The sequence below is a fragment of the Echiichthys vipera genome (genome assembly GCF_963691815.1).
Source record: "Echiichthys vipera genome assembly, chromosome: 16".
NCBI lineage: Eukaryota > Metazoa > Chordata > Actinopteri > Perciformes > Trachinidae > Echiichthys > Echiichthys vipera.
Window position 1 is genome coordinate 18,342,341 of NC_139841.1, and position 24,349 is coordinate 18,366,689.

At 40.3% G+C, this 24,349-nt stretch overlaps 2 protein-coding genes across 2 annotated transcripts; one reads left to right on the forward strand and one right to left on the reverse strand.

Annotated features, from left to right (window-relative positions):
- Positions 1 to 7,961: 7,961 nt before the first annotated feature.
- Positions 7,962 to 15,956, reverse strand: mtfp1 (mitochondrial fission process 1). The gene is made up of 4 exons (XM_083929428.1): positions 15,829 to 15,956; positions 11,614 to 11,741; positions 11,071 to 11,303; positions 7,962 to 10,278 (listed from the first exon to the last, which is right to left on the reverse strand). Exons 1-4 carry the CDS (start codon positions 15,896 to 15,898, stop codon positions 10,212 to 10,214), a joined length of 498 nt encoding a protein of 165 aa, XP_083785554.1. The 5' UTR covers positions 15,899 to 15,956; the 3' UTR covers positions 7,962 to 10,211.
- A 2,278-nt stretch (positions 15,957 to 18,234) lies between these two features.
- Positions 18,235 to 23,263, forward strand: lman2la (lectin, mannose-binding 2-like a; the record flags this gene model as incomplete). Its single annotated transcript, XM_083929482.1, has 9 exons — positions 18,235 to 18,361; positions 19,722 to 19,840; positions 20,763 to 20,880; positions 20,959 to 21,041; positions 21,166 to 21,198; positions 21,364 to 21,525; positions 22,199 to 22,313; positions 22,794 to 22,919; positions 23,121 to 23,263. The coding sequence occupies 9 exons, from the start codon at positions 18,235 to 18,237 to the stop codon at positions 23,261 to 23,263; spliced, it is 1,026 nt and encodes a 341-aa protein (XP_083785608.1).
- Between the last annotated feature and the right edge of the window lie 1,086 nt (positions 23,264 to 24,349).

Consider the following 24,349-nt stretch of genomic DNA (forward strand, 5'->3'; position numbering starts at 1 on the left):
CTAACACCATTCTAAATTAAAGCCACAAACATAAGTATTTTAACCCATGATATTTTCCTGATGGTTATGATATTTTCTGTTGCCTAAGCCTAACCAAGTCACGTTAGTTTTGTTTGAATTCACAGCGGGACTCCCACAGCATTAAAAAATCATGACATAGGGTCCTGACCAAGGTAGTGGCGACCGTTACCATGTGAATACCTGATAACTCCTGAACCTCCTGTGTAGGTCTCTTCTAACCCGTATCTTAGGCTGTTAACCACTTCAGTTGATAACATTTGAAACTGCTGTTTTTATTGAAATATCTCAACATTTACTTGACAGATGGCTCACGTTCCCAGGTCCCTAAGAAGAAGAAGAAGAATTACTTTATTGATCCCGCAACGGGGAAATTGAATTTTTTCACTCTTATTATTAATCATGTTACACACACACAGGCCCGAAATACACACATGCACAAACAGGACCTATACATGCAATTAAGGAGAGATGTTAGAGCTAAAGAATGAATCCTACTGATTTTGGTGATCACCCTCACTTTTTTCCTGTAGCACCATTACGAGGTTGGCTTTTTTTCATTTTTTTTTATTGTAATATCTTGACAACTATTGGTTGGATTGATGTAAAAAAACAAAACAATGGTACAGTCCTGGTCTCCAGAGGATGAACTGTAACAACGTTTAACGACTGACCTTTCAAAAAGCACGATAATCATGCCAGTATTTATTCGTCTAATCCTTCGGTTTATGACCCAATACCTGCAAAATTGACATTCCTGTCAGCCTCACATGTATTTTTGTGTTCTGTGCTAATTAATAGCTAAAACAAAAGAAAGATTTCTTTTGCCTGGGCTGCCATGTGATGAAAGATGTACCCTCCCTGTGTACTTTGCAGCTAATGACTGTAGTGTCTGCTGGCAAAGGATGCACTCCATTGACCATGATCCTCTCTCCCCTGTGAGCCCACTACACCCAGTATAATTCATCCTGACACTGGTTATGGTCTTGTGCAATTTTATGCCCATTTCTAAAAGGGCTACTCTGAGACACAATTGAGTTACACTTTCAATTAGTCTGGTTATATCAAAGGACACACAGGAGGAGGTGACAGCATGTTTGTCTACCTGTGTGTGTTTGTGTGTGTGTGTGTCTCTGCATCTGTCTGTGTGTCCATGTTCATCTGTGATCTCGAATGATTCACTCGAGCACTGTGAAGACTGTTGTAATGGTGTTTCCGCAGCATATTGATTTCACGATGAGCAGACGATGTCTTTGTAAGAGAGAGAGAGAAGGGAAATTAGATGTTATCTCATAACAACAGAAGATGGGGAATCATATGGTGTGTTATCTGATTTTGAAACGATGTCAAGCTGTCAAAGTCACTGATACACAGATGACACGCGTGCTGCAAGAGGAGGATGATTACCACAGAAATAGTATAAGTGGTAAATCACGTGCAAGATGGGAAACAAAATATAGATTTTAATTTAAATTGCAAATCACGGCTTAAAGTTATGCAGGGTAGGAGATAGCCTGAAGGTTAGAGCAAGGCCTTTAATCCCCTGTTGCCCCAGTAAACCTCTGCGGCCACTATAGAAACCTGGTTGTATTGCTTATTTTCAACCTGCAAGTAGAAGAATATAGCCAAAGCGGTGTGCTGCGCTTTCATGTAGAAATATTACCACAGATAGTGTGCTTTAAGTGACCAGCCAGCATTTCCACTTGGCTGCACCCTCTGATGCCACCTGAACAGAATCCAGTAGGAGCCTTCAAGCTCCTCATACATAATGTATTGGTGAGGGTCTGCTCAGTTTTCATGTTCTCCTAATTCATTTCACAAAGAGAGAGAGAGAGAGGAGAGGAGAGAGAGAGAGAGAGAGAGAGAGAGAGAGAGAGCTCTGCCAGCATATAGAGCACATAGCCTGTATCACGCCGTACGCTGTCAAATCAGGAATCACCACTTCATCACTGATGGCTTCTTTGTTGAATCAAGCGCTGTCATGTTGCTCTTTGTTTGGCTTACATATATTGATTAATCCTAGTGTCTTTCTGTCAATATAAAGGTTCTGATTTCTTGATGTATTCTGTATTAAGAGGTTGTCAAAATAAAGACATATTGTTTTCTATTGTCTTACATATATATATTTTTTATATGTATTTCTAAAATATATAGTAAATAAGTATATATAGTATTTTGGGCCAATTACCACTGATGTGCTTATTTTACAACCCCCCCTCCAAGAGTAAAGAACTTGATCAAATCAACATAACAGCATAATCCGGCAGACTTCGTCATGCTCTTTGTCTTCACGTTCCGGAGACAGAAAGTGATATTTATTAGTTTAATGCTCAGTGACACGGCACTGGCCTTGCCCTTCATTTTTTATGTGTCCTTGCCTTACTCCTTCTGTGGCGTGATTTGATGTGCCGTGATTGTCTTTTGTTTGCTCACAGCATAAAATCATTCATGAAAATCAATCCAAACATAGCTTGCTCTTCTGTTTCTCAAAACGTAGCCTTCTGCTGACCTCAATAAATCGACCAGTGAGCGTTAAACATTTCAGTTAGTGCCCTTAAAGTGGCCTTTCCACAAACATAGTCCTTCACTAAAGGGGGGCACTGAGAGCTGTGCGTGTGTGTGTGTGTGTGCGTGTGTGTGTGTGTGTGTGTGTGTGTGTGTGTGTGTGTGTGTGTGTGTGTGTGTGTGTGTGTGTGTGTGTGTGTGTGTGTGTGTGTGTGTGTGTGTGTGTGTGTGTGTGCGTTTGTGTAAAGAGAAAGAAGGAGAAAGAGGAGCAGGAGCATTGTAGTAAACTATGGCTCATTGCCCAATACTAATGGTTGTTTGAGTTTATGTTATTTTAAGTTGAGGGATCCTGTTCAGACTGCCCTTTATCTGGGTGTGAAGTTAAAAGCGAAAGTCAAGAAGTTAAGCGTAATTATTTTTATACATGCTAGCAGCATGGCTCAAGGGATGGCTGTGTTGGTGTGTCGGTCAGTTCCTCACTTTGGTCCAGACTGAAATATCATGTGAAATATCTTGACATCCACAGGATGGACTGGATTGGCACCAACTTCTGTAAAAACATGTGGTTCCCAGTGGATAAATCCCTCTGACTTTGATGATCCCTGCACTTTTTCTCCAGCACCATTGTGTGGTTTTGAGCAAGATATCTTAACATTTTTTGGATCGTTTTTCATGGAATTTGTTACACACTTTCCCTCAGTATGGATTTTAATAACCTTTGCTCCCTTCATTTTTCATCTAGATTTTAAACAAACAAACAGACATTTGGGATCTGATCATCCCTGTCCTGCATGTTGATAGTTTAGTTTTATCAAAATTATCTTATTCACTTGATGGATTGGCACAGAATTTACACACATTCATGGTCCCCAGGGGTGGAATCATACTGGTTTTGATGATCAGCCTCATGAGGAGGGCAATTTTGTTTTGTCATTTAAATGTCTTGACAGCTGTTGGATGGATTGCTGTTAAATTTGGTCTCCAGAGGCTGAATTGTAACAACTTTGATCCACTGACCTTTCATGTAGCGGCATCATCCGGTCAAAATGTCAAATTGACCATTGACCACCAATACCTGCAAAACTAATGACATCCCCATCAGCCTGCAGCTGTAGGCTACTTTGTGTAGAGTGCTTAATTATTAGCATGTTAACACACTAAACCAAGTCAGGGAAAATTGTTAACATTCTACCTGCTCAACATCAGTATGTAAACATTGGCATTGTGAGCATATTAGCATGCTGATGTTAGCGTTAAGCTTGAAGTATCCCTTTGCCTTTCGGCTACAAACTCACAGAGCAGCTTGCATGGCTGCAGATGCTCTTCTGATAAAGTTGTTGTTGTAATTTCCAGAAGCCACTCTCAATACGGATAATCCATCAGCTGCTTTCCAACCATGCATGCATTTTTTTTCTACCCTGTCTAGTTTAGGGTTGGTTTGGTTCAGCCCCCTGCAATATGCCTGCTACCTAGATGGGATAGGAACCTATCCCAGCATGCAGCATGGCGGGCAAGATGCCCCTCCATTCCCAAGAATCCAATTGGAACTTATTGGATATTGATTGGTATTAATTGATTGCCAGCTTTTGTCTCGGCCAAGGACTTCTGCACCCAGTTTCAAATTAGTGGTAATGCTTACCTGCAGTATTCATTTATGGCAGCTTTACCTCCTATTTAGTCTTTTCCAGTATCCTCTGTTCTCATGTAACAGATATCATCTTATCTCGTTTTTAATCAACACATAGCACAAAAGCAGCGAAGAAATCAGACCTCTGTTTTCTCTATTGAATCACCTTTTAGCACCTGTTTCTTTAGAGGGGCAGGTGCCTTTGAAGGGGCAGGTGCTTGACAGAACCCCCCCTTAATTTACAGTTCAGTTCAAGCAACAGGCTCTGTATCTTAGGAAACAGAGGAAACAGGCAAGTTCATTGCCAAAACTGGATTACATTTTGCTTGTTAATATGAGCAGCGTAGAAGGCTTTACATGTTAATCTATCACTCTAGACACACAAGGTTAAATGAAACATAAGATTAGCTAGAGTCAAAATATTCACTTTGTCTGGAAACCCAAACAAGGTAACTCAAATAAGAGTTCCAGTTAGCCAGGTTCTTCCACTTTCTACTTATATGGAGCTTATAGTTAAGGTAAGGAAAGAGGATAGAAATTAAGACATTGCATGACTTTCTCTGTGTCCAAGACATATTTGTATTGGAACAGCAAAATGCACACACACACACACACACACACACACACACACACACACACACACACACACACACACACACACACACACACACACACACACACACACACACACACACACACACACACACACACACACACACACACACACACACACACACACACACACACACACACACACACACACACACACACACACCAAATCCCAAAGACAATCATTTAAACGTAACCCAAATACAAAATATGTATTATTTCAAGCAGCTTCTCAAATTTTTTTTTATGACTCATGTTCAGTTTCAATAATACAGACAATCCAGTTTTGTGTTACCTGATAGAAAGTGTACCAAATGTAATTACACTTTATTAAATTATGGAAAAATTTTTACTTTTTTTTAATTTTTCAAATCTTAGTATGCTCTTTAATGTAATTACACACATTTTGCATATTGTGATTTGGACCAATCTACAGTGTAATCCCATAAACTGTGTTAAAGATATTTATGTTTCCTTGTCCTCAGAGAAGGCTTGTTTTCCTGATGGCTGTATGGTTATCAGTGTGGGGGTGGAGGTAACTGAAAGGCTGGGAATTCCTGAAAAGAAAAAAGTGGTGAGACAAGTGAGAGGGAGAGAGGGAGGTCTTTTTGGCCACTTGTGGCCTTCACAACCCAGGCACAAATCATAGAGGAACATGGCAATCTGAGTGACAGATGAACAATGCTCCCATTTTCCAGCCCCCTGCGAACAGGCCCATCCATCATGGTAGGGGAGATTAATTCAATTCATCAGCTTTTTGTCTCCTCGGGCCCCCTAATGCCACCTGATATTGCTCAAGGGGGGCTTATAAATGTTTGTGGAGTTGATCTGAGCCTGCTTGCTTGACACTAAATTAAAACATTACTCTTTACTCTTAGCAGTACACAGGTTTTGCCAACAGCCCGCCTGCCAATCCTGCCATAATTCTGATGAAGATGTATCATTCTGAAAATGTTCGCCAAAGGCAGCGAACAATAAACTGGAGTTTGCAAAGTAAGAACAGCTTGGGCTGGTGGTGACAGATGAAAAATACAGATACTGTAAATATTTCATATAGAAAAAGCTTTTAATGAAAAAGCTGAATCATCACTGTGGGGATTCAACTTTTATTTATCAAGGCACAGAATATACAACACAGCTTTAGGTCAATTAGCATGACACAGTTAGAGGTTATGCCCACAATGAGCAATCTATTTGGACTATTGTAACATGTGTGGGCAGTCCATCGGCCAACAAAACATTTTACTGTTTTATGCAGCAGAAATATTAATTTTTTGATAATTGGCCAGTTATAAAATGATTCTCTTAAATAATCCAAAATTATATTTTAACATATGTATCATGAAACATATGCTGGTTATCCCAAATTAGTGAGCCAACTCCAGGGGTCAAAGTCAGGGGTTCAGTGCATGTGTGTCACATTTTAAAGAAAAATGACACAAGCTGAGAGGTGGTCATAGCTGCAGTCCTGTCAAGAGGATAGGTGGAGCATGGCACAAACACAACGTTAGGGATGACCTCTAGTGGCCATTACAATAACTGAATATTTTGTCTGAAATAAAGATTGATTTAAAGAGAAGCCGTTAATATTCAACCTCATGATTCCTAATTTTTTTAATTTTATTTGTGGATATTATGAACCACTGCCCTCGTCATGATATTGTATAGAACTAAAACTTGAGTATACTTAGAGAAAGTCTGTTGGTTTCCAAAAGTATCCAAAGATGACAAATTCAATATATTAAAGCAAAGCTTAAGTACATATTTAACATCTACTCATTGTCTGTGCGTCCATCATCATCATGTCACATTTTTCTTAGTTATATTAGCTTAGTTTTGCTTTTGTGTCCCCCCCCCCCTTCTTAGGTCCATTGTTATTGACTCATTATCTGGATTTTATGAAGTCTTATCTGTACAATATAACCCAAAAAAATAAAACACACTTTGAGAATAGTTTTCACAACGTTCCTTTTATTTTAAGCATAATCCTGCTTCTGAGGTTTATAGTGAATCCTGCCTCCTCTCCAGACACACATGTAATAGGCCATGCTCAAAGATCCCACTACACACACCAGCAGGGGGGCCACTACCAGGGCGATTTTCCACACTGCCGAGTCTTCTTCTCCATCCGACTCTAACAAGAAACAAAACAAGTACTGCTAGCGAATGTAGTCTGGAATGGGCAGTTTTAAGAAAAAGACCAAAACACACGGCTGTTACCACCCCACCTTGTTCCTTCATAGAATGTGGTTTTAGAGTAGTCCGCAAGTTCTGCTCCTCCACTGTCACCAGTTCAACAACTCCTGGTGGGCTTTCGGGCCATATGCTCTCTACTGCTGCTATAGACTGCTCATCAGTGTCTTCATACTGTGGAGTCTCCTCAGCAATAATCCAACGGCCCTGGATGTATCGAGGAATGCCTGTAAAATGTTAAAAATGTCAAGAGCAAGAGACAAAAACAAATACAAAGTGATGTAAAACAGCTGCAAAGAGACCACAGAGACTTGACTATGAAAAAAAGGAGGCAAAACTACCACAAAAAAGGCACAAAGCAACAAAAGAGACACAAAATGACCACAATGACCTTTTGCATGTTTGCGCTCAAGGACCCTTTGTCACATAATCCAGCCATGGTCAGGAGCAGGGTACACAAATTTAGGCCCACATTAGATTAACATCACAGTTTGTTTTTTTTTCTTACCTGACAGAGCAGTTGACGAGGCCAAAAGAGCCAAGAACACAAGATTAAGAACAAACATGACTGTGCTTACTGGAGCTTGGAGTTCCTTAGCCCTTTATGTGGGCACTTCATCTATGAAATTGGCTTCAGCTGTGGCCTCCTGACTCAATCAAGATAAATAACCACAAGTGAGCTCCCAAACAGCCTGGTCTGATGTGCTTTTGGGTGCTTCCATTTCATTGGTTAAGCCCGTCCCTTGAATTATACCTTTCATCTGAATGTGACTGTAGGTTACTCAGGAAGTGGAAACTGTGCCCGCACACAGAGCAAAGTGGTTTCTGCCACCTGAAATCCAACTGTAGAAAGGTTGAAGCAGATTGTGTGTAGATGCTGCAGTATTTTTCACTAACGTGAGCCGTTAATCACTTCCCAAACACTGCAGAGTGGCTCTGCCTTACACATATTTGTATTGAATATGATTTCAAACGGATTTGTGATGCAAGAAAAAAGTATTCACACATCTTTATCATTACATTATTTATTCCACAACAGATTTGTTTTCCAGTGTGTCAAGTTGTTACAGAACAGCAGGACTGCTGAATATTGGCTGTCCATTGTAGTGAATGGAGCTTCAGCTTTCAACAACTGCTTTCACATTTGAAATAAATAATCTCCACATTGTGAACTGCAACACACGGAACAAAGTTTGAGGTTGATCCTTTTTCTTTTTTTTCAGTTAAGGCTGAAAATGTGACTCATAAAACCCACATCCGAACACAACTGCCACATAAGAGAAGACTGAAAATTCAGCAAAAGTAAACCGTTCCTTTTTCACTTGGAGCATGCAACAATGAAAAACACAATGATGTTCTGTGTACAATCTGAAATGTTAAAACTGAACAAAAAGTATATAGCTTTTCACAAGGGATACACTTATATGCTTATTAAAGCAGGAAAAGCATATGTGTAATTAATAACATTCATTATGGGTGCGTAACATTTAAGTGCCCTAGTTCCAGGTCAATGTTTCCATGCCCAATTACTCACTGGCTTAGTGGGACACTTAAAGAAACTATGTTGACTGTGGGCCGTTTGTTACTTACACGTGTGCTTTCCCTGCTATGACAAGCCAGACTGAAAAAAGTCTACACTCTTACACAACATTAAACTAAGCTTTAGTGCTTAAGTGAATGAAAACATCCACAATGGAGCCTTGAGCAATTGTCTTTGTAAAACACCATTTTAAAAAAACACTGTACATTGTGACCTGATCTGAACAGGTTGCAGCGAGTAAAAACAAAAATGGTGTACGCCAAGTTTTCGCAATTTCTCTCCGTGACAATGTGAACCACATCCTCCACTGCAAAGAGAAAATGGTGTGACACAAACACTTTAAATGAAAGATATTGCTAAGACAGTACACTGGTGTACACAGACACACAAATTGGCAACGATAACCACTCCCAATACAGCATGTTCCCATTTGTCGAATTTCAAGTTTCATTTTGTATCAGATTTCCCTTCTTATTTCACAACATTATGTAACCACACACCTTATTTTTTTTAACAGTCCCTGTTATTTGCGCAATTTCCCAAGTTTCACTTGCATAGTTCAGTATGAGAAATACAGTAAATGACTTGGCTCCTCAAAGAAAAGCATCAGAAATCATACCTGAATATTTCTAAAAGAATCCCTTAACCCCCATCTGCATAGTTGGGTTACTGACCTTGAGTTTTTCAGAAGTCTATCACTAAATTGAATGTACATGTGCTAGGCGATAAACTCCTGATGGAAAGCCTATTTACATCGGAGTTCACATAAAACTAAAAGTGTGTATTGAGGAGTATATTTCAAAGCAGTTTTACATGAGTTACAGATCTAAAAACGGGTGTGACATTTTCAGATTAAAGAAGTTACAGTATTGCTGTAGGAATACAGACAGATTAAGCAACAAATTAGAGATTGCTAAGGAATAACTTTAATATGTGAAGCTCTACTTGTAGAAGTATTTTTAGTTTACCCATGTAGTATAGATAGTAACCGCTTTGTAAAAAAGGCTTCCAGTGCAAACCCTGGCTCCCATGACCAACAGTAAGGTAGAATGACAAGTGCATAAACATCTATTCAAAGTAACAGTAACCTATGTTTTCAGAAAAAAAATAAAACGCAAGTAATAAAAGAGAGGGACATTATGGCAAACTTTCTTTGGCCTGTCATTACAGTACCACGCAATATGGCTAATACACACAGGGAGTGTGGATGTGTATGAGGTGAGCTCACAACTCTAAACTATGAGGGCAACCTTGGAGGCTTTCTCTGTTTCACAGGAATATAACAGCACACTGTAGCCCTGCAGAACAATACTTGCCCGGTTCCACACCTTTAACTCCACCAACTCCACTGAGTTGACTGGAAACGGAGTGTAACTAGTTGACAATTCTGTCTTGTTATCAGGCAAGAAAAATACTTGATTTCACTGTGAATATTATACATATTTCATACTTTTTTTTGTGTCGCTATCCAGATTGCCCTGAGAGGTTAAAGTTAAGGATCCCCTAGGGGCTATTTTCATGCTGCAGGAACAACTTAACTTACTTATCATATAAATGTTATAATTCTGAAAGAAAAAATAAAAGTTTCTTTATCTTGCTATAAGAAATTCTTCTGCAAACTTCTTGAGTGCTTCACAGCGGTGGATATCCAGCATGGGTCTAAGTCGACTGGACTGATCTCTACCCGGGAGGGGACAATTTGTCCAGCACGATCCGTCCTTATTTGTGCTTCTCTTCCTCACTGTAGACCTTCCGAAGGCTTGAGTCAAGCAGGAAATCCACTGACCTACAGGGTACAGAAAGTGGAGACATTACTCAAACAGGAGCGAACGATGGGGTCTGTTTTCAGTGGCGGATAAATACACATTCAATGCTCTAATGAGAATTTCCAGCAGCAAGACAGCATGAGCTAACCTGACTACGCCAGATGGATTGATTCGCAAAATACGCATTTTCTCTGCATATCAATCTGGGAACTCTGGGTTGGAGATCTTTTGGGAAGAGGCGAAAATACTGGTTGCTGATTGGATAAATCATCTGTCTATTACCACCTTAGTTGATAATAGACAGGCCAAATCAACCAATCAGATCAACGAAGAGTACGACGCGCTAACAAAATGTCGAGGCAAAGTAGACAACATGTCGGTAAAGGATATTTGCCGTTTGTGTAACGTGATTTTACAGATAAAAGGCACAATATCAGGTGCCCGGTCCATATTCAAACAGAAGGATCCAAGAGAAAGAAGCGCTAGCGAGCAACTTGCTCGATTGCTTTGCTCATCTTCTCTGCGGAAGCCGCCATGTTGTTTACACTGAACAGTCGCTTCTCGTTGCGTCCCACTTCAAGCCGCCTCAAAACCAACGCTGATTGGTTTGGTCACTTAGGCAACCTCCTCCAAATTTTCTCTGTCGCAAGTTACCAGACCGATCTGCGAGCAAAATACAATGGAGCTCGCGAGATCAGGATGGTCTCGTGAGGCTAAGCGTGAGCAGCATAATCCTGAAAAATCAAATCTTACATAATAAGCAACATACATTATTCTCATCTGTAGAAAGAAACAAATGCACAAGTTCCAACCTGTCTATAGGAGTAATGATGAAGGGGATTGTAGAGAGGCCTATCACCGTAGTGGTCCACTTGCGGACAGGCAGGGGCCATTTGGTGGTTCTGCCCAGCAGGTGTAGTGACGCAGCACACACACGGTTAATGGTGAAGCCCGGGATGATCACTGAGGCGAGGGCCTGCCACACAAACGTGTCCACAACAGCCACCGCTACTCGTGTTGTCTTCCCTGGGTTGTCCCCGTGGGCCTTTAGGAACAGGAACAGATTCAGAATCAGAAAATGAACCTAGTCACAGCTATTGCAATTAAGTGGATACTCAAAATATAACAATTACTTCCTAATTTGAACTTCTAGTTACTCTGTTCTAGCTTCTTTATTCAGGGACCCAGTTTTTTTTATTTGTAGTTCCCTGTAGGGACCCTGATCCCCGGTTGGGATCCAGTGATCTAAGATGATGTTGACCTAACATTAATTTATACCTCTTTCTCATAACATAATGTTTGGCCAGTATGATTATGACAGAAGAAAATAACACATTTAAGTTGTAATATCTTACCTCAGCTGCTTTCTTCCCTTTGTCCACAGCATCAGCAGTAACGTACGCAGTGGCCACAGCATAGCTGCCCCATACAAAACTCACTGGTACCAGAGCGCGAAAAGCCTCCCCGACCTCATTGGCATAGCCTGTGGGAACACATACACAAATGCAGATAAGACATATTCAGTCTCCTCTTAATGTATCATAACAGGTCTACACCATAAATAATTAGTCCTATACATGTATTAAAAGATGACTGAAGCAAGATGTATTAAATACTCAAAAGCTCAGTTGTGCAGCGCTGTCACATCTGGGAACACTGGTGATATGAAATTTCAGTGTCTCCAAGTTGCAGTACATATGTCCTGAAGCATGCAAGAGGCTAATAAACTCAACTTTATCTCTGACACTGTCAGTGAACATGGTGAGCAACAAGGATTGAATTACTCAAACACCCTTGATACATTATTAGGAAGTCCCCTGTGCCATATGCCACAGTGCATGTAAACCGCAGGTAAAATTAACTCCAGTCACACATGAAGCATTATTGTTGGTCCAATGGCGGAACTATCAGAGCGTGGTGAAGTCCAATTAGTCTCCCTCTCTGGTACTTGTTGGCAAAACTGAGGCAAGCACTGGGCAAAGACCGCGATGCTCAACATACCCCTTACTTTACAAGCCACCGTGTCACAGCCATTGAAATACCGCTTAGTGAGCACTTATTTTGAATGGTCCTCGGCTACATAGATGAGGAACTAGCATTGGAAGTCAGTTTTGAATTGGACTTTCCCTGATAAATGCATCAAATAAGCACACTTATTAGTCTTTAAGGCAATCAAATCAAGATCAGATTAGTGGATTATCAAAATACATAAAAGATTTTTATCTTAGGCGTGACCTATGATAATCACTGTACACTTTATTTTGGCAAAAACAGGATTATTTAAATCTCCTACAGTCTCATTAGGTGCTACAGAGTTATCGGTTGAAGCTGTATTAGCGCATCCTATGACTTGCAAGATGTATATGCATGAAAATTTAACATGTTCACAGTGCACTGTGGATTTTACAGCTAACAGGATTGTTTTTTATGCAAGCACTGGAGTACATGGACGTGCCCCCTATCTAAAGGCACGCATTTCAATGAAATGCAGCCTTTAGTAAGAGATGCAGGAGTGAATCATGCTCCCTCAGCTCTGAAAGAGCGAATCACATGACAGCTTTGTTTTTTTTTTTTCATCTCTAAGCAGTAGTCAGAGAGCACATCAAACCCTTAAAACTAAAAACTGAATCGTTCTCGGCTGTGTTTAGGAGTGTGCAGTACCCCAACAATGATTGTAAACTCCAAACTCAGCACTACCTAGAACCTCAAGGGCATGCTTAATGACTCAAGAGAGACAAATCTGAACATCACAACCAAAAACACAGACGCAATAAGTGCTTATAATTCAAAATTTGAGTTTGCATAACATTTGGTTGCTGTCTGCATGCAACCCAGCATCCCAATAAAGAAAATATGTGTATCTCAGAAGGCAGCAGTATGAGCAATATGCTCTTGCTTCACAACTCTTCAAAGAACAAGAGGACAAGAAGTGGAAACTGAGTTAAAGCAAAAACTGTTAAAGTAATAGAGTAAAATAACTTATTTATATATAGTGCACTCTTGATGTATTTGAATCTAAAACAATGAAAACTAGAAAACGCAAAGAACATTTACATGTTGGTACATGGCTTTTACACAGAGGACACACCACAGCGGGTGAAGCTGAATTCCATTTAGCCGATTCAGGTTCAGGGTCATTGCACTGTACTGGCTCACTATCACACTGTGATGACTTACTGGGGACACTAGAAGAGAACCAGGCCATCCTTAATGCTTCTCCTACTATGACAAGACAAATGTTTGCTGAGGTAAAGGCTGGCAAAAAGAACACAGTTTTAGGCAGCTTGCTTTAATACTGTAGCAGTAAAAATGACAGCAAATGTACTATTGGATCTGGAGCTCCAGAAGCACCTGTGAGCATAAGAAGATAAGAGCTGTACTGATATAATGAAAAACATGATAACAAGGCGAGTGCAGATAAGATTAGCCTATTTTACAGTAGAGCACTCAATGAATAATAAAATATGCCATACCCAGGCACAATAGGCTGGGGTCCAATTCTGACCTGTGAGCAAAGGCTTCAGATTACTGTTTGTCAGGCATGAGGGTGTGTTATATGTTGAAGGTAGGAGAAAAAGAACCAAAAGAGATCAGGAATGAAAAAGCATCGTCTATAAGGACAGTCAGTCCCATCTGTCTCTGCTGTTATCCATCAATAATTACTTTGGTCTAAAAGTGGCTTTTAGATCCATCAGGCTGGAGGTTAAACTCATAAATTATGTCAGGGTGTTCAAAATGTATGTCAGTGAATATATGATCTTTGTCCAAACAACAACAGGTAGTGAACTCCTCAGTAGACAGTTGATGGATTGGATACCAATGCCACATTTCAGATTAAATCCAGCATTTGTTGCTTAATCACTATCCCAGTTAGTTTCACACTAAAAAAGAATCTTTTCCAGACAAAGAAAAATGAGTTTGGGGGAATCCAAGGCTGGGAAGGAATGCATATTTGGCAAAATGTGTATGTAAAGAGGCCTGTTGTGTAAGGCACCCATTGGACTTTTTCAGTCCAGATAACGATACCTGGTCTTTGGCTATCAGCAGATATCAAGTCCTGATCCAGTACCAGTGTAGAATTAATATACTGCGTGCCTCACACTGAGGAAGAGACTGGGATCATTCATCTTAAAATGACTAGTATAAGAAGGAATGCTACATGAAATTTCATAACTCCTATGTAAGGCTGTCTTCACTAAAGTAATTCTTTTATCCACAAATAATCAATGCAAAAGCATCACTTTAAATCTCATGTGTACCAGATATGTGCTCACAGAGAGTCATTCAGCATGAAAACAGCATAAAAGATGACTAATCGACTAAAGAACTCTTAGTCGAGAAAGACCGGTTAGACGATTAATCAATAAAGAGTGGGCAGCCCTACTTTCACGTAAAAAAGGAATTTTACACTATTCTTTTAAAATGTGTTCAACTCAAAACATGGCTCATATTCAGATCAAACCTCCCCCAGATATTTAAGAAAAATGATGTAAGGAAACTTTTAAATTGCTGTTTACGTGCATATGGATATTAAAGTGCACAGGCAGGATTAAAGATGTGACCGAATAGATTATGATTTTATGTAGGGGATGACATTACATGGCCACTGCTGGCCAATGTAATCTGTGGAGAAGCAGCAGATTATATTAAGGCAGAGGTATTCAACAGAGCGGTCCGTCAATAGGCATAAACATGAATCCAACATATTTTTATCAAAGATAAATCAGTCTCTTTGTTAAATTAAGAAACATTTAGTTTACACAACATTGATGAAATGCTTACTGGCCTTCAGGTAAGGTACTACATAGTAATGCTTAAGTAGTTCACATGTAGGCCTATGTTTAACATGTACACATGATGTTTAAATATATGAATGTCAATAATTATGACTTCAATAGATTAAAATTGTCATAAAAAGTAATGTGTAAAAGTTACAGTATGTCGTATGGGTACCTGCTCTGTCTCTTTTTCAGCTAAGGGGTCCTTTTCCTAAAAACGTTGAAGACCCCTTTATTAAGGCATGATGTTCACCAGGAGGACTTACCTGCACAGAGGGAACTGCTGCAGTGTGAATGTCCTTCAGCTCGTTAGGTGATAGTGTAACCAATGTTAGTAACGACCCCTGAGTTTCAATTACAGGACATCAATGAAAGCAGGAAGCTGTGCCTGCCACTGTCATGGTGGCTCAGCTCTCAGTCTGGTCATGCCCACGGGCGTTTCTTTGTTATTTTGTGACTCACCGTCTCAACTTGCTAAACTAAGTTACCTGTACTGAGGCAGACATAGCTGCTAAAGACACAACTCTAACGTTAAACCCAAGTTAAAAACGTCATGGAAACAAAGCACCAACAACGTCACTGTCGTCCAGTCTTGGTCGTCGTCCATTACGTCCTGTGACAGCGAAATGACCTTGCTGTAAATAGATTTTAACAGTGGTTAGCCAGCTATGCTAACGTTTAGCTTCTGTAGCATGCAGCTCCGCGGTCACGGCGGCTCCGGTGTGACGCGACTCCCTGTCCTGTACGGTCCATTCGTTAACTCACATAGTGTAAAAATAAGACAACACATACCTAGGAAGCGGACCCATGTGTCGCGATAAATGTCGACCGTTTTGCTTGTTTTTTCTTCAGTGGGATCCATGCCTTCCTGCCTTTACTCCATCCCCCGGTGCAGCACTCCTGTATTTAAACTAACTCCGTGTGAGCGGTGAGAAAACCTACACACGGCAGGGACAGTGAAGGGGGCGTGATTCTGACTGACTCCAGTCCTAACCAGCTGCTACACCACAGTGCTCAAGCATAGACTGCATTTTTACAGTCTATATAATCAACACAGGGTGGCAGCAAAACCCACTGGTGTGGAGTGTGGATCAAATAACCTTATAACTTATATTAACAAAATGAATACAATAGAAATACTAATCATAATGCTATTAACCTATAACTTTCCAAACAAATGAGTTATGCTGAGAAAATGCATTATAATTTATTAGCATTTGTTTGAATTATTTAGTAAAATCAAATCATACTTTTCTTCTGAATTGTTACCTCGTTTTTTCTTTCTTCCTCATACCTCTCACGATGTGTAATGGCATGCTCTATTGTCTCGTCATGCCCACATTATTAAAACCTGCCTGTATTATGCTTGCCCATTTACAGACCAGTGTGTCCAAATCTGATTCTTAAAATTACTGCCTCATTTTTCAGTTTTTTTCCCTGCATATCTCACTTCTCCCACTTTCCTTTGGACTCTGTAACCACCTCTCTAATCCCTTCCGCTCTTCCTCCCATTGGGCAGCAAAAAAAAAATGTTGTTTCTTTTCAATTTCCCTATTCCCTCACAGTGAAATGTGTGTTATATTTTAGAAGATTGCCATTATAGAACCACTCATATGGACAACTGACCCCAGACTTTGTGGTAACTTGATTAACTGCAAATTTGAAGGGGTATATGCACCATTGCAGCTCAGTATAATCTGCATTTTTACCTCTTTCTGCTCTCTCTAGTTATGATGCTGTGCTTTCATGGTGCATATTACTAAATAACTTTTTTTTTTTCAAATTACCATAGACACTGAAAACACAGAACATCTAGGGTAGGGTTGTATTCTGGGTTGGTTTCTGGGGCCCTGGGCAAAACTGAATAAAGCTATCTGTAGTCTACTGGTGCATGCTTGTTATTGAGGGTCAATGGGTCAACATGGACCCACAATTCAATGCCCCCCCGGGGCCATATGGGTGTACTGATGGTGTAGCCAAGTAGGTGTAGTGCAATCTTAGTATAGCTGACAAAGCTCTCAACAGAGAGGCAGGTCACACATTACAACAATAACGCAGTAAGGGATGTAACAAGGGCCAAAGATTTTTCCACATTATATATTTTAAATGAATAGATACCTTGACAAGCCTTTCATTTATATATCTGAAAAATAGGCACAAGAAATATACCATGCATGTTCCAGTAGCCACTCTGTAGGTTTCCCTGAGAAATACATGGATGACTAATAGGATTAGGTTTATTAAAATCTCTTATTATATCTCGTTGCTACTGTGCCACAGCAGAAAACCTCCAGTAGGTTAATTGATTTTCTTTTTTAAATTATTATTATTATTATGATTTTTAATAACTATATTTAATTGTGTTTTAACCATCCAATTCTTTTCACATAACAATCCAATAAAATAGACAAGAACAGAACAAGACAAAATGATATGCATAGGGGTACCATAACAAAAAATAAAAAAAAACATACAGAAAAATATGTAAGGCTTTACAAATTCCATTTTCTTTCATTGCTTTACTATTTTTAAGTCCATGCACTATTTCAATAATGTCCAAATTCTATTTAAAATGGTTGTGGGGTGGTAGTAGCTCAGTCCATAGGTGACTGGGCAAGTCCCTGTGTGGACCATGGTGGCTGGAGAGGTCAGTTCATATCCTGGGCACTGCCAAGGTGCTGTTGAGCAAGGCACCCAACCCTCAACTGCTCAGAGCGCCAGTCACTGGCAGCCCCCTCGCTCTAACATCTCTCCATTGGTTGTGTGTGTGTGTGTGTGTGTGTGTGTGTGTGTGTGTGTGTGTGTGTGTGTGTGTGTGTGTGTGTGTGTGTGTGTGTGTGTGTGTAGGAATTCTTCTTCCTTAATAGAATAAATACAGATGTTTTTTTTTTTACAATCAAAGTCAGTCTCCTTCAAAGTACAATGTCTCTTTTTGCTAAAAATGTACTTGAACCAGTCATAAGTGAATTGATTCATGTTCACCACTGACCCTGTGTGAAACGATAGCACAGTACGTCCAATTAACAGCGTGCGTTCTGAACGACAACCAAATGGACCAATGGCAATGAGCCATGCAACACAGCGAACCAATGGGAAGGAAGCTGACGATTTAGTGGGCGGAGTTTTTGAGCTACGATGGCTGCCACCAGCAGGACCCCTCATCACAGGGATCCTCAATCCCCATTCACAAGGAAAATAATGTCTTTTAAATCGCGCTGGACTCTCGCTTTTCTTATTTGTACTGCAAGCCGGTGTTTGGCCGACGACGAACACGAAATGGAAGAGTTTTTGAAGCGGGAGTATTCCCTTTCCAAGCCTTACCAAGGTAACGCTGCCTTCCCCGTTATACAGCCCATGAACTGTCACAGGGGCAGAGGGACAGATGTTTCCAGAATAATGAGCACTGAGCGGCCAAATGACACCCATGCGCAAGCTCTGTTCTTCCTGTATTGTCTTCTTATGTTTAATTTCTGCAGATAAATATTGCTGCTGTTGCTTTTAGTCTGTTTTAGCCTGTTATACCATATTGCCTACACACACACGTATAGGATATATACAGGTATATATATATATGTGTGTGTGTGTGTGTGTGTTTTGATTAATTGGCATTATTGTTATTGAAACTTTAATACTAATGAAGCAACTTGAATTTTAGAATTCCTTTATTCCTTTATTAGTCCCACGAATGGGGAAATTTAATTTTTTCACTCTATTATTTTTTCATGTTACACACACACACAGGCCCGAAATACACACACATGCACAGACAGGACCTATATACATGCAAGCAAGGGAGAGATGTTAGAGCGAGGGGGCTGCCAGTGACCGGCGCCCCGAGCAGTTGGGGGCTCGGTGCCTTGCTCAACAGCACTTCGGCAGTGCCCAGGAGATGAACTGGCACCTCTCCAGCCACCAGTCCAAGCTCCATTCATGGTCCACACAGGGACTCGTACTAGCAACCCTCCGGTCACCTATGGACTGAGCTACTACCGCCTGTACCACTAAACATTTATTGTTTATTAAGGATCCCTATTAAGGACTATTCTTCCTGGTGTCCAACACAAGACAAACCTTTTAACATAAAAGCACCATACACATTGTTATATCAGAACAATGGAAACACAGTGAGCATTTTATAACACAAAGGCACAGCAGAATGTTTTTCATGTTATAAAACAAAAATCAGTGACATGAAATAAAATAAATAATAAAAAAAAGACAACAACAGAAAGGAAAATAGAATCAAACAGGTTATAACTGTATCTTCTTACTGATAACAGTCTCTTTTACTTTCTTTTTGAAGCTTGAAATATTCCCCATTGGGATTAAAGTGTGTGTGTGTGTGGGGGGGGGGGCTGTTCCAACATGTTACAGCTTGATACATTAACACTTCTTTAAGTACATTGATTCAGGGCAGAGGCAAGGTAAAGCCATAACCTAAGGCCGGCTTTGTATTATAACCATGTCTATCAATAGCTGCCATGAACAGACTGGGGGGTTTGCGTGCAATACAAATGTTCTTTGCTAATACAATGAGGCTGCATGCTAGTCTTTCATCTACAGTCAGCTTTGACATTAAGGCCCTTTGTGCGCGTGCCTGTTTTGTTAATAACAAAGCAGATAATGAGCTCCATTTTGCTGTGTCATTTTTTTTCTTATTCTCATTGTGCTTTTTGTCTGCTCAGGTGTGGGATCCTTAGGCTCCTCCCAATGGGAGCTGATGGGGGATGCCATGGTAACCACCGACCAGGTGCGACTCACACCTGACATGCAGAGCAGGCAGGGGGCAGTGTGGAGCCGCATTGTGAGTATCTACAAATACTGACAAACTGGAGCATTACAGTCTTGTGATATGATATGACAGTGTAGAAAGAGAAAGGTTATAGCTGATATATTCACAGCCAGGAGACACTTGATGCACATGAGATGCAGGGTTAGGGCCCTCAAGTATTACATGCTTGGTACTCAGTTGCCAGTTTATTAGGTTCATTAATCTAAAACTAATGCAGTCAAATAAAACATCTCTTCAATAAAGCCTACCCTCATGAAGGCCACATCAGTATTGCATCATACTGAGAGGTGTTTCTAATGCTTAGTTTTATTTGTAAATGCTGATAAACTGGTAACTTAGTGTATACCAAGGGAGTTAGCAATGGGTTAGTAACATCAACCAGATTTGTACTGTGGCCTATGGCGATGGTTAATGACTATACATGATAGTAAGTAGGTATCTACTCTATTCATTAAATTGGAATATGGTTATATTTAGTCAACAAAATAGAGATTGTTATGTATTGGTTTGGTATGTGAGGATGTTTGCTCTCAGACAGTCTCATCTTCTTTGCTGCTGTTGGAGCTTATCTCACACTAACCAAAACAAACACCCTTATCATCTGCTCCCCATGAATGTGGTTGGGTGAAATCCTCACTTCTCTAAAATGCGGGAACAAATATCATCTGACTCTACGGAGGACTTGAACGTTTATTGTGAGGGTTAGCGTGGATCAGCTGTTTCCCTTTTGATTTCTCCTCTGTGTGACAGAAAACAGTATTGAAAGGGAAATCAGACTTCAGCATAGGACGAATAACATTTTGGTCATCAGGTTTCTAATGGGGTTTACCAAAGGCCATTTACCCTTTTGAGAATCTCTTATTGTCCTCTCATATGCTTATTGTTGGAGCAAACACCTCAGTGGCTTTCTTTGACTTGTGTCGTGTCTTTTCAGCCTTGTCATCTTACAGACTGGGAGATGCAGGTGCACTTTAAGATTCACGGGAAAGGAAAGAAGAACCTGAATGGGGATGGGCTAGCCATTTGGTACACTAAGGAACGTGCGCACAAAGGTAAATGCAATAGGACATATAATCACCTAACTTTACATATCTACATTATCAAAACCCTGTCTTGTATTTATTTTACAGGTCCTGTATTTGGAAATATGGACAACTTCACTGGATTGGGTGTGTTTGTGGACACGTATCCCAATGAGGAAAAGCACCTAGAGGTATGCCGGGGTAGCACTGCTTAGATCTGTTAAAGTGGGAAAGTAAGCCCACGGACAAGTGCTCTTGCAAATTTGTGTAAAAGGGGCTGTCTTTGTGTTCTTTTGTGCATCCATTTGGAGTCAGGCGCAGAAGAAAAGATATACTCCTCGCACACAGGTAACCAGCTTTGGAACATTTGATCTCATTCCTATGTCTAAAACCTTTATACAGCCCCCTTAAGCATGCTTTTATGAATGCAAAAGTATCATTGCTACTCTTATGATGAAAGACTGATTTGAATCAAGACTTTTTCTTTCACCCTTTCCCCCTTGTGACCATAAGAGGATCTTCCCCTTCGTTCTGGCCATGGTCGGGAACGGCAGCATCAGCTACGACCATGAGCGGGACGGACGACCCTCAGAGCTGGGTGGCTGCAACGCCATGGTGCGCAACCTCAAACATGACACCTTCCTCTTCATCCGATACATTCGCCGCAGGCTCACGGTGAGAGAATCTGTTGTCAATTATTTACAATATTAACTCAAGTCAATTAAAAGTCCATTCATTCATATTGGAACCCCCATGATCTGTGTGAAACTCTTCTTTATAGTTTTTTATTTGTTAGCCTGGAATTTGCCTCCAGAACGTGGAAAAATTTCAACTTTTTCTAGCAAATTTTCAGACAGACCGTGTGCACTGTATAGCATTTTATGGAATTGACGAATTAGAAACAGGCTATTTCATTCAATTCAGTTGCTTGATTATGTTGATAGCTTGTGTGATTGTAAAACTACAAAGAAACTAGATCAACTAGTTTAACACATTGTGAATTTGAGTTATGTTATTTTACTTAACTGTTAGCATAGGCTAAATCAAAGTAAAAAAAAAAAGTTGGAGAGTTCATTAGGACATTTATATATGCCCATTCTGTCCTGTTTTTGTCTCGGTAATGCTCCATGTGCATATTTATAACAATGGGTCGCGAAAAATGCACATTCCCACATTTCTGCTGTGGTATTTCTGTAAAGAGAGATTTCCTTCTGTGTCCTTACACTGAATACTACACTGAATTACAGACACAAAACAAAACTGTGTGAAAACAAGCTGAACTGAAGTCCATGTCTAAGATTTTAAGGGATTCTACACTTTACTCAGTAAACCTGTGTGTGTTCTTCAGGTGATGATAGACATCGACGGGCAACACGAGTGGAGGGACTGCCTGGACATACCCGGGGTGCGGCTTCCTCTAGGCTATTATTTTGGAGCTACAGCCGTCACCGGAGACCTCTCAGGTAAACTGTTTTTACTGTCCCAAACAGCCCCTTCGGTAATTCATTCATTCATTCGGCTGGAGCCGATCTCAAAATGACTTTTTTCTCTGACTATTTTTTCTCTCTTAGTATCAAAGTCTTTCTATTTTATCTGGTAAAAAAAATCATCATTAGAGCTCCTTATAACTCCTTAAAGATTAATTTTCTGCTACTGCATGGTGGTGTTTGCCTGATTTATTTAGGCAGTACAAACAGAGCCTAGTAGAGGATGATGTATATATACACTGTAGCTTGTCATGCCGAGATAAAATAAATTCACTAGATGGATCCTTTGAGTAATCAGACTGTAGACTCATTAGAAAGATTGAGGAGTTAGATTTGGCTGGAAATGCTCTGCTCTCTGCCCAAACCAACGCCATGCTTTTTATTTTTTTCAGATATAATCACTTCTAATAGATATGTCACATGTTTTTTCTAAATGTCATATAACTCAATTTATAGATAACCACGATATCATTTCCCTGAAACTCTACCAACTGACGGTGTTGCGGAGTCAAAAGGAAGAGGAAGAGGAGGCTGAAGAGGAGATCACCATACCCAGTGTGGATAACATTGAGCTACTCAGATGTAAGAAACACACACACACACACACACACACACACACACACACACACACACACACACACACACTTTATTGTGGAATTACCCGAACCTCACTCTCTTCCTCCCTCCTCCTCTGTCTTTCTGCTCTTTCCTCCATCTTTTAACTTGTTTTCTTCCATCCTTCCTTCTCTCTTTAACTCCCCTGACTGTCCTCCCCTTTTCCAGCGGGTCAGACTGAGGAAGGGATGAGTGGAATCGCTATTTTCTTCACCGTGCTCTTCTCCATGCTGGGTTTCATCTTCCTCATCGTCATCGGCCTGGTGGTCTACGGGCACTGGAATGAGAGCCGACGCAAGCGCTTCTACTGAGAAAGAACAACAACAACAAAAAAAGGATGGAGGTGGTGATTGCAACGACTACTGCGGTGCGTGGACCCGAGCGCACCGAGACGAAAGTGAGGCACTGCTGTCGGACAGCGCAGGTTGATTTATCCTGAGGACGCTTCTTTGACAGGAGACGGAGTAGAAGTATGACCTGCTAGAAAAAGCCATTGTCCAACTTGGCCATTGGTCGTCACGAAGCAGAAGGAGGACTTTATTTCCGTCCTCAGCCCCTGCCTGACACACACACACACACCGACTCGGCCTTACCATCTCCACCTTTGTACTTGTTACACAGCAGACATGCAGTATGACATCTAATGAGCAGCTACATTTTATTTCTTTGGTCACCATTTGCTGCATTTGACAGAGGTGAAATTCTGAGATTTTTCAAATGGCTGATGAGTTTATGGCTTTGAGAAACATAAATTTATAATACTCTGCAGTATGAATTGAAGCGCTAACCAATTAGCATCAAAATCCAACGCTGCCATCCTCACCTGCTGACAAAAGATGCATCTCTGCTGTTTTTGCAGTTACAAAAAGAATGTCTCAGAGTATGTACGATATAGTATGCTGTATATTTTCATTCTGTAGTTGTAGGATGCATGACATTCGTATAGGTTATTCCTTATGAATCATCTGGGCTACTACTGCTGCTGTTTGTTTACATTATGCTTGGCCTTTTTAAAACTGACCTGCATGTGGCAAAGTATGGGTGTTTCAGGGAAATACTTTATTTCAACTCGATTTTTAACAATATTGAAAAATGTTTATATATATCACTGTTCCCTTTCCCAGACTATGGAACAGTTTAGAGCAAACTCTTCTAAATATATTTAACATTATATTGTAAAATATTTATATTAACTAACATTTAAGTTTCAGAAAAGGACAGAGAATTTGAACTACTCGTATTTCTGTGACCCTTTTTCTTTGCACACTGAACACTAGAATGACTTTTTATGTGTATTTATTTTGTGTTATATGTAAAAGCACCACCTATGTGTTTCCGTGTATGTGTTCCTGCACTGAACAGAACTTATATTCTGGTTTGGCCCCAGGCTGCACACG

Bases quoted from the DNA above. Each gene is read 5' to 3' on its own strand.
- mtfp1 (XM_083929428.1), bottom strand. From the start codon at position 15,898: ATGGATCCCACTGAAGAAAAAACAAGCAAAACGGTCGACATTTATCGC. The intron at 11,304-11,613 runs GTAAGATATTAC...CTGTTCCTAAAG, and splicing joins AAGGGAAGAAAGCAGCTGAG to GCCCACGGGGACAACCCAGG. The intron at 10,279-11,070 runs GTTGGAACTTGT...TGTACCCTGTAG, and splicing joins ATCATTACTCCTATAGACAG to GTCAGTGGATTTCCTGCTTG.